Consider the following 12,511-nt stretch of genomic DNA (forward strand, 5'->3'; position numbering starts at 1 on the left):
TAGAACTGCCACAGATAGAGCAGACATGATGCCTTACTCTACATACCGTATCAGAGAGATATGTCTGTTCTACCCAATATACTGTATTCCTATCTGAACGATCCACATCGTTGTGCTCTATTGAACTCAGCCCTGGTCAAGGTGAAGGAGACTATGTCTGTCAGTGGATATGACTTGTTGACTCTATTTGGAAAGCCCTTTCTGTTTCGTACCCTCTATGTGTCTAGGATGTGACAAGCCTTTGACCCTAGGAAAACAACTTCAATTTAGCCAAACTGCTAGCTAAGTACTCCCACTAAATAGTTTGATTCCAACTGTGCTGGTAAACACATAAATCTTCTATGTGTTCCTGTCTGTTCCTAACCCCATTGAGTTGGATGAGCTAATTGCCTTCTCAGTGTAGACTAACGAGGCTGCAGCTAGGAGAGAACACACTTAATTACAGTGGAAATGCAAAACACCAGAGTTTCCTGGAACCCATAGACTTCTTGTGCCATTACCACAAACATTCCGAAATGAGGCTTGTTTGCCTGCAAAATGGCCGTCTGGCAGCTAGCACCACAATCACTTTTTACAATCACAGTGTCAATGAGCTAATATTCAATGGCCTAGCTTTACATCCATACTGCCATGCTGGCAGAGTGAAGTCACAGGCTCGAGGTCACAATGGGCAAGTGAGATTTGATGTCTTACAGCCTCAGAATGGGTCAAATCTGGCACTCATGTAAACACACACACACACACACACACACACACACACACACACACACACACACACACACACACACACACACGCACACAGTGCAATAAGAGAGGTAGGGACTTCTGCTATTTCTGCTGCACATATTTAAAGCAGTAGTTGGGTGCGACTGTGTGAAGGGATGGGCATTGTATGACCTGAGTGATAAAACATATATGACATCTGCCCTTCCATCTATCCAGAGGACCAAGAAAAGCAACATGGGAAAACATGCAGGAATGCTACCAGAAGAGAAAACTATTTCAGAGCTAGGATGAGTTATCTTGGATCAGTAATGATAATCACATGATTACAAAAAGAACATTATAGATAGCCATCTGTCACGTGTGTATTTAACTCTTAGAAGAAAAAAGGGTGCTATCTAGAATCTAAAAGGGTTCTTCAGCTGTCCCCATTCAGCTGTCCCCATTCAGCTGTCCCCATTCAGCTGTCCCAATACGAGAAGCCTTTAAAGAACCCTTTTTGAATCCAGGTAGAAGCTTTTTACGGTTCCATGTAGAACCCTTTCTATATAGGGTTCTACATGGAACCCAAAAAAGGGTTCTACCTGGAACAAAAAAGGGTTATCCTATGGGGACAGCTGAAGAAGTCTTTTTTTCTAAGAGTGTATGATTTAATATGAATCAGCAGTAATACTGTGACAGGTATTATTTATAAATTTATCATTCGGAGATAAATTACAAAAAATATTCAAATTCAAACATGATTGATTAATTGATTGACATATAGAGTATTTGTATCAAGCGATTGGAGCATCACAAATTCAGCCTTCAATAGACAGTGTGAGAGACTATTTTGAAGTCTGCTGATGGAAGACAATAACAACAACACTCACATGTTAAAGCTCTTCATTTTGGTCAGAGTGAACACATCAGTTTGGTCGGAGTGACCATCGCTCCAAAATCAGGAATATCAGGAATGTTTTGTCCGAGCCTGTGGCTAGACCCCGGAATGTGAATGTTGCGTGTATGTGTGTGTGTGTGTGTGTATGTGTATGTGTATGTGTATGTGTGTGTGTGTGTGTGTGTGTGTGTGTGTGTGTGTGTGTGTGTGTGTGTGTGTGTGTGTGTGTGTGTGTGTGTGTGTGTGTGTGTGTGTGTGTGTATGTGTATGTGTATGTGTGTATGTGTATGTGTATGTGTATGTGTATGTGTCTGTGTATGTGTATGTGTATGTGTATGTGTGTGTGTGTGTGTGTGTGTGTGTATGTGTATGTGTGTATGTGTATGTGTATGTGTATGTGTATGTGTATGTGTATGTGTGTGTATGTGTGTGTGTGTGTGTGTGTGTGTGTGTGTGTGTGTGTATGTGCGTGTGCATGTATTTGTCCTGTTGCTTCATAGTCCACGTTAAACACCAGAGGAGTGTAATGAAACTGAAGACACATCCTAGACGTGACACCATATCCTTGCCTTAAAGCGTCCCCCGGCCATTTTGACAATCACAGAAAGTAAAGCATGTTATGGAGCGACAGTATTCCACTGCTATCGTTACGTTCAAGGTAAGTCATTATATATTTCTTATTCAGATGAAGAAAAAAACATGTAATAAGGAAAAAATATATACTGAAGGAAGAAAGTTGAAATAGTGTATCTTATCAATGTCCCCTTCTCAGAGAACGGCAACAAACAGCCAAAGAGTAGAAATGATAAGACTGTCTTATCCACTAAGTAGAACATAACCTGGTTCCGGTATGTCTTTACCAACAGGAATGATATCTAGATCTCAACTGGAACCTCCACATAAACCTCAGGGTTGGAGGGTCATTTCTATTACTTAATACATGGGACAAGTCCTCTGTGACATGTCAACTTGGGTTGACCTGCCTGGTGCTGGAGATTAGGGATAACTCTATTAGGGCTTTGAATATCTCTTCCTGTGGGTCAGCCGTCTCAGAAGAGGTCAGTTTCCCTTCACTTCCTGTCTGACCTCTCTACTTCCTCTTTGACCCCACTATAATTTCCTGTTTCATGTCTCTTTATGATTTCGATCCCAGAGTGATGGGAGATACTCGACCAATAGAGTTCACCTTACTCTCCAAACCACTCTCTTTGTCTTTCTTTCAATTTGTTGACATTTTCTGTAGCGGCAACAGAGGCCTCCTTTTGCGTCCTAATTGCGTCCTTTTGCGTCCTAATTTATAGAGTTATTAAGGCAATGTCTGATTCATCCATAGACTGAACATCATAAGTGACTATGCATGATGTAAGCTTCTGTTGTTGTCTTTGCAACGGTTATAAGTAGAGATAGCATGTCCAGTTTACATTGATGGCATGCTAATCCCTCTGGTACATGTTTTTCTCTCTATCCTTTTCTTCCTTGTCTTCTCCTGTCTCCATTGCGTGCTCTCTCTCTCTCTCTCTCTCTCTCTCTCTCTCTCTCTCTCTCTCTCTCTCTCTCTCTCTCTCTCTCTCTCTCTCTCTCTCTCTCTCTCTCTCTCTCTCTCTCTCTCTCTCTCTCTCTCTCTCTCTCTCTCTCTCTCTCTCTCTCTCTCTCTCTCTCTCTCTCTCTCTCTCTCAGCAAAGGAAACACCACAGCCAGTCTATAGACACAAACAGCCTTTTGTTGTGTGTGTGATTACAGTACGTAGAGATACTTGGAGTTGGTTGGTGTGTATGTGTGGCCATACATGCAAGGTTAACTTCTGAATTTCCCTCCTGGTCATTTTAGGAGGCGATACCATGGAGTGTGGGGGCATTAAGAGTCATTAAAACCTCCTGGACTTTACAAAGGGAGTGGTGTGTGGTCCCAACTCTGTGTGTGTGTGTGTGTGTGTGTGTGTGTGTGTGTGTGTGTGTGTGTGTGTGTGTGTATTGTCACGTTAAACAATGTGTGTAAGACCATCAACAACAATGTACTACAATGTCTGTTTGAAGGTATCCCAATTTGTACAACGGATCGTTCCAGCCACACGATATGATTGGTTGAGAGGAATTTGAAGCAACCACATCATGAAATCATAGTGTACAACAGGGAAAAGGGATTCCTCCTGTACGCATGCCAAGTGACTGTACTCACCATCCATAGTCTCCTCACAATGCTGGTCGAGGTTCTCATAGGAGTCCCAGCGGATTAGAGCATCTTGGGTATTGTAGTCCACTGAGACAGTGGGCCCATTCTCCAAGTGGTCCATCCCTGGTGGAAAAAAACACATACAGAGGGGTCAAAGAAAATGTCAAAGCTATACTCATCCAATAGGAGGTAGTGTCTGTCATCTTCAACACATTTCTGTTTTTGAATGATCGGTAATTTGCTTGGAGAAAATGGCCGCCAAGAAGAGGAGTAGGTATGCTTACCATTGTTTTTTTCTGGACCAAAGGAAAAAACAAACTCCACCTTTCCAAAATCTGGGAATCTGTCATCTGGTTTGAGGATGAGAGAAGAGAATAAAACGTGCCCATGTTGAAAGCAATGACGGGAGATTGCAAACAGGTTTGACATGATATATTCAGCCAAATGAAATATGATGGAATTTAACTTAATTCTCCGTTCACATAGAAACCCTCTATGCAGCAATATTCAAAACATAACTTTGGAAAAAGTATTGAATATATTCGTTATGATGATCATATATAGTTGGGTCATCATCAAGGCACAACAGTTTCATGTTTTCAGTCAAATCTATGTTCCTCAATTCTCTTCATGGTATGCATTATGCTGGCATTTTTAGTTTTTTAGGGGACATTTAAGGAATATCTTCCTTACCATTGAAGGTCTCGTCGAGCTCATCCTTCCCAAAGACGATTCCCAAGTCGTGCACAGCGCATGTATGGAACTGCACCCGGAAGATCACATCCCGCTGTGGGCTTCGGAAGCGCTTGTGGTAACACTTCAGCTGCAGTGGACAGGAAGACAGATGTCCTTTTTAAAAGAGGTCTTTCTGGTTTCTGGGTTTCTGTTACTGAATCCCTAAAAGAGATGACTTCAGGGCTTTCATAGATTTCCCATTGCTCAAGTCTCAAAGTTTACCTCGGGAAACCTTTGACTTTCTGTTACTTTCACAGTGTTCAGATCACTAGGACAACTGGAAAACACATGAAAGCATTTGAAGGGGGACATTATTTAACTTGGAGTTTTGCCATTTTGGAACCATTCCATTTGTTCCATTGTACTGGGCAAACTAAATCAAGCACAGACATATGTTTTTGATCCTGATCTGACATACAGTACAGTGTCATTGTGAAATACCAGCTGATAACATAGCAGCTTGATTCACAGTACAATCCTTCAGGGCATCTGGCAGTGTGCTAGAGAAAGCAGCTCTGTAAATGTATGGTCTGCTTTCCCAAACAAGAGCAGCATTATCCAGACCATTGCTATCCACACAAGAGCCTTGTAAAGCCTTGTAAACCCAAACCCTCCGAAAGAAACTCTTCACTCTCTCCCCACTGTGCTTCACCCTGGCTAGGGGTTGGCCAGATCTTTTACAAGGACCTCACATTTACAGGTACTCAATGAATATTTAGCTTTGTGCTTAGCCCAAATGACACACTGCACACAAACTATGGCTGAACTGGGGAACTGGGGTGAATGTACTGAGCAAATGTCAGGGTGCATAGGCCTGAAGAACATCTAAATTGGACTGGAATTATCATTAAGTGAGCCTCAAAATAACCCTGATATGATATGGGTCAGGATCATTTAGCCTCCTAACCCTGATAAGATATGGGTCAGGATCATTTAGACTCCTAACCCTGATATGATATGGGTCAGGATCATTTAGACTCCTAACCCTGATATGATATGGGTCAGGATCATTTAGACTCCTAACCCTGATATGATATGGGTCAGGATCATTTAGACTCCTAACCCCGATATGATATGGGTCAGGATCATTTAGCCTCAAAATTACATTGATAGGATATGGGTCAGGATCATTTAGCCTCATAACCCTGATATGATAAGGGTCAGGATCATTTAGACTCCTAACCCTGATATGATATGGGTCAGGATCATTTAGCCTCATAACCCTGATATGATATGGGTCAGGATCATTTAGCCTCATAACCCTGATATGATATGGGTCAGGATAATTTAGCCTCATAACCCTGATATGATATGGGTCAGGATCATTTAGCCTCATAACCCTGATATGATATGGGTCAGGATCATTTAGACTCCTAACCCTGATATGATATGGGTCAGGATCATTTAGCCTCATAACCCCGATATGATATGGGTCAGGATCATTTAGCCTCATAACCCTGATATGATATGGGTCAGGATCATTTAGCCTCATAACCCTGATATGATATGGGTCAGGATCATTTAGACTCCTAACCCTGATATGATATGGGTCAGGATCATTTAGCGTCATAACCCTGATATGATATGGGTCAGGATCATTTAGCCTCATAACCCCGATATGATATGGGTCAGGATCATTTAGCCTCATAACCCTGATATGATATGGGTCAGGATCATTTAGCCTCATAACCCTGATATGATATGGGTCAGGATCATTTAGCCTCCTAACCCTGATATGATATGGGTCAGGATCATTTAGACTCCTAACCCTGATATGATATGGGTCAGGATCATTTAGACTCCTAACCCTGATATGATATGGGTCAGGATCATTTAGACTCCTAACCCTGATATGATATGGGTCAGGATCATTTAGACTCCTAACCCCGATATGATATGGGTCAGGATCATTTAGACTCCTAACCCCGATATGATATGGGTCAGGATCATTTAGCCTCCTAACCCTGATATGATATGGGTCAGGATCATTTAGACTCCTAACCCTGATATGATATGGGTCAGGATCATTTAGACTCCTAACCCCGATATGATATGGGTCAGGATCATTTAGACTCCTAACCCTGATATGATATGGGTCAGGATCATTTAGCCTCATAACCCTGATATGATATGGGTCAGGATCATTTAGCCTCATAACCCTGATATGATATGGGTCAGGATCATTTAGACTCCTAACCCTGATATGATATGGGTCAGGATCATTTAGCCTCCTAACCCTGATATGATATGGGTCAGGATCATTTAGACTCCTAACCCTGATATGATATGGGTCAGGATCATTTAGCCTCATAACCCTGATATGATATGGGTCAGGATCATTTAGCCTCATAACCCTGATATGATATGGGTCAGGATCATTTAGCCTCATAACCCTGATATGATATGGGTCAGGATCATTTAGACTCCTAACCCTGATATGATATGGGTCAGGATCATTTAGACTCCTAACCCTGATATGATATGGGTCAGGATCATTTAGACTCCTAACCCTGATATGATATGGGTCAGGATCATTTAGACTCCTAACCCTGATATGATATGGGTCAGGATCATTTAGACTCCTAACCCTGATATGATATGGGTCAGGATCATTTAGACTCCTAACCCTGATATGATATGGGTCAGGTTCATTAGGCAGAAAATGGAAACAGCAGAGAAGGAATACCTGGAAAAGTCTAATCAGAAACGGCCATTTTAGTTTTCAGTTGCAAAACATTTTAAAAACCCTTTCCGTTACATGCCCTAATAAGATGTCAATGATTTATTCATTTATTCTCAGACATTGTTGGCCACAACAGCCTGTGTTCGTCATGGCATAATATATTGCTTTGGTGTACATGTTACACATCTAGCCTGGTTAAACCTCAAGCTGAATGCTGGGCTCAACCTACAGTTGAAGTGGGAAGTTTACGTACACCTTAGCAAAATACATTTAAAATCAGTTTTTCACAATTCCTGACATTTAATCCTAGTAAAACTTCCCTGTCAGTTAGGATCACCACTTTATTTTAAAAATGTGAAATGTCAGAATAATAGTGGAGAGAGTGACTTATTTCAGCTTTTTTTCTTTCATCACATTCCCAGTGGGTCAGAAGTTTACATACACTCAATTAGTATTTGGTAGCGTTGCCTTTAAATAGTTTAACTTGGGTAAAACGTTTCAGGTAGCCTTCTACAAGCTTCCCACAATAAGTTGGGTACATTTTGGCCCATTCCACCTGACAGAGCTGGTGTAACTGAGTCAGGTTTGTGGGCCTCCTTGCTCGCACACGCTTTTTCAATTCTGCCTACACATTTTTATAGGAATGAGGTCAGGGCTTTGTGATGGCCACTCCAATACATTGACTTTGTTGTCCTTTAGCCATTTTGCAACAACTTTGGAAGTATGCTTGGGGTCATTGTCAATTTGGAAGAGCCATTTGCGACCAAGCTTTAACTTCCTGACTGATGTCTTGAGATGTTTCTTCAATATTTCCACATAATTTTCCTTCCTCATGATCTGCCATCTATTTTGTTATGTTCACCAGTCCCTCCTGCAGCAAAGCACCGCCACAACATGATGATGCCACCCCCGTGCTTCACGGTTGGGATGGTGTTCTTCAGCTTGCAAGCCTCCCCCTTTTTCCTCCAAACATAACGATGGCTAAACAGTTCTATTTTTGTTTCATCAGACCAGATAACATTTCTCCAAAAAGTACGATTTTTGCTCCCATGTGCACTTGCAAACCGTATTCTGGCTTTGTTATGGCAGTTTTGGAGGAGTGGCTTCTTCCTTGCTGAGCGGCCTTTGAGGTTATGTCGATATAGGACTCGTTTTACTGTGGATATAGATACTTTTGTACCCATTTCCTCCAGCATCTTCACAAGGTCCTTTGCTGTTGTTCTGGGATTGATTTGCACTTTTCACGTTCATCTCTAGGAGACAGAACACGTCTCCTTCCTGAGCGGTATGACAGCTGTGTGGTCCCATGGTGTTTATACTTGCATACTATTGTTTGTACAGATGAACGTGGTAACTTCAGGCGTTTGGAAATTGCTCCCAAGGATGAACCAGACTTGTGGAGGTCCACCATTTTTTTGCTGAGGTCTTGGCTGATTGCTTTTGATTTTACAATTATGTCAAGCAAAGAGGCACTGAATTTGAAGGTAGGCCTTGAAATGCATCCACAGGTACACCTCCAATTGACTCAAATGATGTCAATTAGCCTATCAGAAGCTGACATCATTTTCTGCAATTGTTCAAGCTGTTTAAAGGCATAGTCAACTTAGTGTATGTAAACTTCTGACCAACTGGAATTGTAATACAGTGAATTATAAGTGAAAAAATCTGTTTGTAAACAATTGTTGGAAAAAGTACTTGTGTGATGCACAAAGGAGATGTCCTCACCGACTTGCCAAAACTATAAATGTTAACAATACATTTTTGGAGTGGTTGAAAAAAGAGTTTTAATGACTCCAACCTAAGTATATGTAAACTTCCGACTTCAACTGTAGGTGAAGTGAAACACAGCATTTAGCCTGGTTAAATGTCCTCAGCAAATGACGGAAACTTTCACTTCCATGAATCAGCCTTCCTCAGCTGTGATTAAAAGCCATTGGGTAGAAGTTGAAGGAACTAAAAAATATTTTATTTGCTGAGACAAAACAAATGTTCTGTTATAATCTCCACCCGGCACAGCCAGAAGAGGACTGGCCACCCCACATAGCCTGGTTCCTCTCTAGGTTTCTTCCTAGGTTTTGGCCTTTCTAGGGAGTTTTTCCTAGCCACCGTGCTTCTACACCTGCATTGCTTGCTGTTTGGGGTTTTAGGCTGGGTTTCTGTACAGCACTTTGAGATATCAGCTGATGTACGAAGGGCTATATAAATACATTTGATTTGAAATAACTCTAGATGAGGTAAGAGAGGAAACAAATGGCCTGTGGCACCATGGGATATATATTCCTCCCACTGGGGTGCTGGGGGGGGGGCAATGCTAGTGAGCCCCATATGAAATATGATAGATTATAAAGGCAAAAAACATGTTGACAGCGTTGATATGTTGATATGTTGATATGTTGATATGTTGATATGTTGACAGCGTTGATATGTTGATATGTTGATATGTTGACAGCGTTGATATGTTGATATGTTGATATGTTGACAGCGTTGATATGTTGATATGTTGATATGTTGACAGCGTTGATATGTTGATATGTTGTAAACAGAAAACACAATGCGTGAAAACCTGCCCCTGTGACTACAGCTAGAATGTAGTCAAGAAGTAAAGTAGAACCGTTTTTAAAGACAATGTCATATTATGGGGAGAAGGGGGCAGTTGATGCTCATCCACTGCATTTCTATACAATTAAAAGAAAACTCTGGTCAGTCTACAAACACACAGCCTATTAGCTATGCAATTAGCCGCTACACATGAACTCACATTAACTCACATTAACTCACATTAACTCATATTAACTCACATTAACTCAGGACGGGGATTAAAAACCATAATGGAATGCGTACGGAGGCAGAACAAATATTTTATGTCATGCCTGCTCCCGCTCTTCCCTCCCCAGGCGCTTGAGGGCGCCAGGCTTCCCTGCATCACGCACTCCTGCCCTCCCTCGTCACGCGCATCAGCAAAATTGGACTCACCTTGACTCACTCACTCATCTGTTTATTTCCTCCCCTATATTTGTCAGTTCTCTGCTGATTCATTGTCTTTTGTTTTTGTTACCTGTTTGCTGACCAGTTCCTGTCTCGTTCCATGTCCGTTCCTTATTAAATGTTTGACTCCCCGTACCTGCTTCGTCTCTCCAGCGTCAATCCATGTGACATTTTATTAGCAAAATGTTAACAAATACGTTTGCTTTACAGATTATATAGTTATTTATTTTGCCGTTTTAAAGCCTATTTACTGCAATTCTACACATTTTGCCATGGCTTGGGGAGACATTTTTACAGTTTTAAAATCTAATTTCCTGCAATTCTACACATTCTGCCATGACCTATGCCATGTTAATATGATGTCTGAGTGAGAGTGACTAAAAAAAATCAATGGGGGCCACCTGGAGGTCAGGGCCCCTGGGCACGTGCCCTGCATGCCCGGTTGGTAATTCGGTCATGATACAAGTTTAGATAGCTGGCTAGACTAACTAGACTATTTACCAATGCCCACTGGGCACAGATATCAGTTCCACTTCTAGTTTTGATTTACATTTGTTTGAGTTGTAAAGTGAATTCAACAAAACAATTAACCATGTCATTGGATTTAGGTTAAAGTCATTCATATATCCTTATGTACATATTCTTTATCCCCTTACACTTGTGTGTATAAGACAGTAGTTTTGGAATTGTTAGTTAGATTACTTGTTGGTTATTACTGCATTGTCGGAACTAGAAGCACAAGCATTTCGCTACACTCGCATTAACATCTGCTAACCATGTGTATGTGACATTTTTTTTGATTTGATTTGATTTGATTTGAAGTTAGGTGAAAAACATATGGAATTCCTTTACGTCGATGACTATGCAAATCCAATCAGTTTTTCCCGTTGATTCAATGTCATCAAATACATTTTTGTTGTTGTTGAAATTAAGTAAAAACAACGTTGTTTCAACCAGTTTTTGCCCAGTGGGAGGCTACTTGAGTAACTGTCAGGGAATTATAACAAGACGAAAACTGCAGCAATATATATATTTAATGTTTTTATATATATATTTTTTAAATGAGAGAGGTCCTGACCTCAGTATCTTCATATGTAGCTACAGGCCCGCTGCTACAGTCTGTTGGGGGCCAAATGGTATTGACTTCGGTGAGTGCTTCTTTTAAATTGCCTTGATTTTGTACATGCCACATGAATCAGTGGCTGATAGCCTAGGAAACTGAAGCTACATGTCTCTGTGTCTGGAGAATGGACAACAAAGTATTATTCTTCTTCTTGTCTTAAAACTCGAATATTTCCAGCCTGGTCTTGAAGAGGACGTCATTTGGACATGCTAGTTTACAGCCTGGATATCGTGTGCTAATGAGGGTAGTTAAACTGAGGTATAGGGCTCATGCCAACTGTCCTCTAGTTTTTACAGCCCTGTTGTTTTATTAATGGTGACTATAAAAGTCTTAAGGACAAACATACTGTATTTGGACACAATAAATTGCATTCCGTCTTAATGACAGAGGTCAATCCACTATCTCGTTATTTCTAGGGGGCATAATACATACCACACTACACACTCCCAAATGCTATGTACAGTACATGTCATACTTCTCCATGTCACTCAGGGAGGAGCTGATGGTGCTTACCAGAATGTCCCCCTTCAGCAGCAGGCCTGGCTCAATGGTGATGCAGACACTGGTCTGGCTGTCTCCCTGGACACTACTGGAAACACACGCAGAGAGCCTTGTGAACACACCACACCCTCACGCTATCAACCAACACACAAACAGAGCCTTGTGAACACACCACACCATCACGCTATCAACCAACACACACAACGAACCACCACTCCACTCCACTCCACACCAAACACAGAAACACACTATAAACACACACACAAACACACACACGGGTAACTGTTTTGAACGTGACACCAATCACAGAAACACACCTCTTTTACATTAACGCATCAGTTAGCAATGATGTATGATCAGCGTAGTGGATCTTGACCACTATGCTCTGGCTGAGGGTAATGTTCTGGCTGAGGGTAATGTTCTGGCTCAGAGTAATGTTCTGGCTGAGAGTTATGTTCTGGCTGAGGGTAACATTCTGGCTGAGAGTAATGTTCTGTCAGAGGGTAATGTTCTGGCTGAAAGTAATGTTCTGGCTGAGAGTAATGTTCTGGCTGAGGGTAACATTCTGGCTGAGAGTAATGTTCTGTCAGAGGGTAATGTTCTGGCTGAAAGTAATGTTCTGGCTGAGGGTAAAAAAGTATGGCTGAGGGTAATGTTCCGGCTGAGGGTAATGTTCTGGCTGAGGGTAACATTCTGGCTGAGAGTAATGTTC

At 41.5% G+C, this 12,511-nt stretch overlaps 1 protein-coding gene across 9 annotated transcripts in view; it reads right to left on the reverse strand.

Moving 5' to 3' along the window:
• LOC110520604 (tensin-1) overlaps positions 1-12,511 on the reverse strand; it is a 325,072-nt gene that overhangs the window by 66,317 nt on the left and 246,244 nt on the right. For all 9 annotated transcript variants that reach the window (XM_090230422.1, XM_090230420.1, XM_090230425.1 and 6 more), the window contains 4 exons: positions 11,812-11,887; positions 4,466-4,595; positions 4,057-4,122; positions 3,779-3,895 (listed from right to left, as the gene is read on the reverse strand). In XM_090230422.1, coding sequence (XP_090086548.1) covers positions 3,779-3,895; positions 4,057-4,122; positions 4,466-4,595; positions 11,812-11,887 — 389 coding nt within the window. The remainder of the gene's footprint in view (positions 1-3,778; positions 3,896-4,056; positions 4,123-4,465; positions 4,596-11,811; positions 11,888-12,511) is intronic.

This window comes from Oncorhynchus mykiss, chromosome 3 (genome assembly GCF_057628025.1).
Source record: "Oncorhynchus mykiss isolate SJ-2025 chromosome 3, ASM5762802v1, whole genome shotgun sequence".
NCBI classification, from domain to species: Eukaryota; Metazoa; Chordata; class Actinopteri; order Salmoniformes; family Salmonidae; genus Oncorhynchus; species Oncorhynchus mykiss.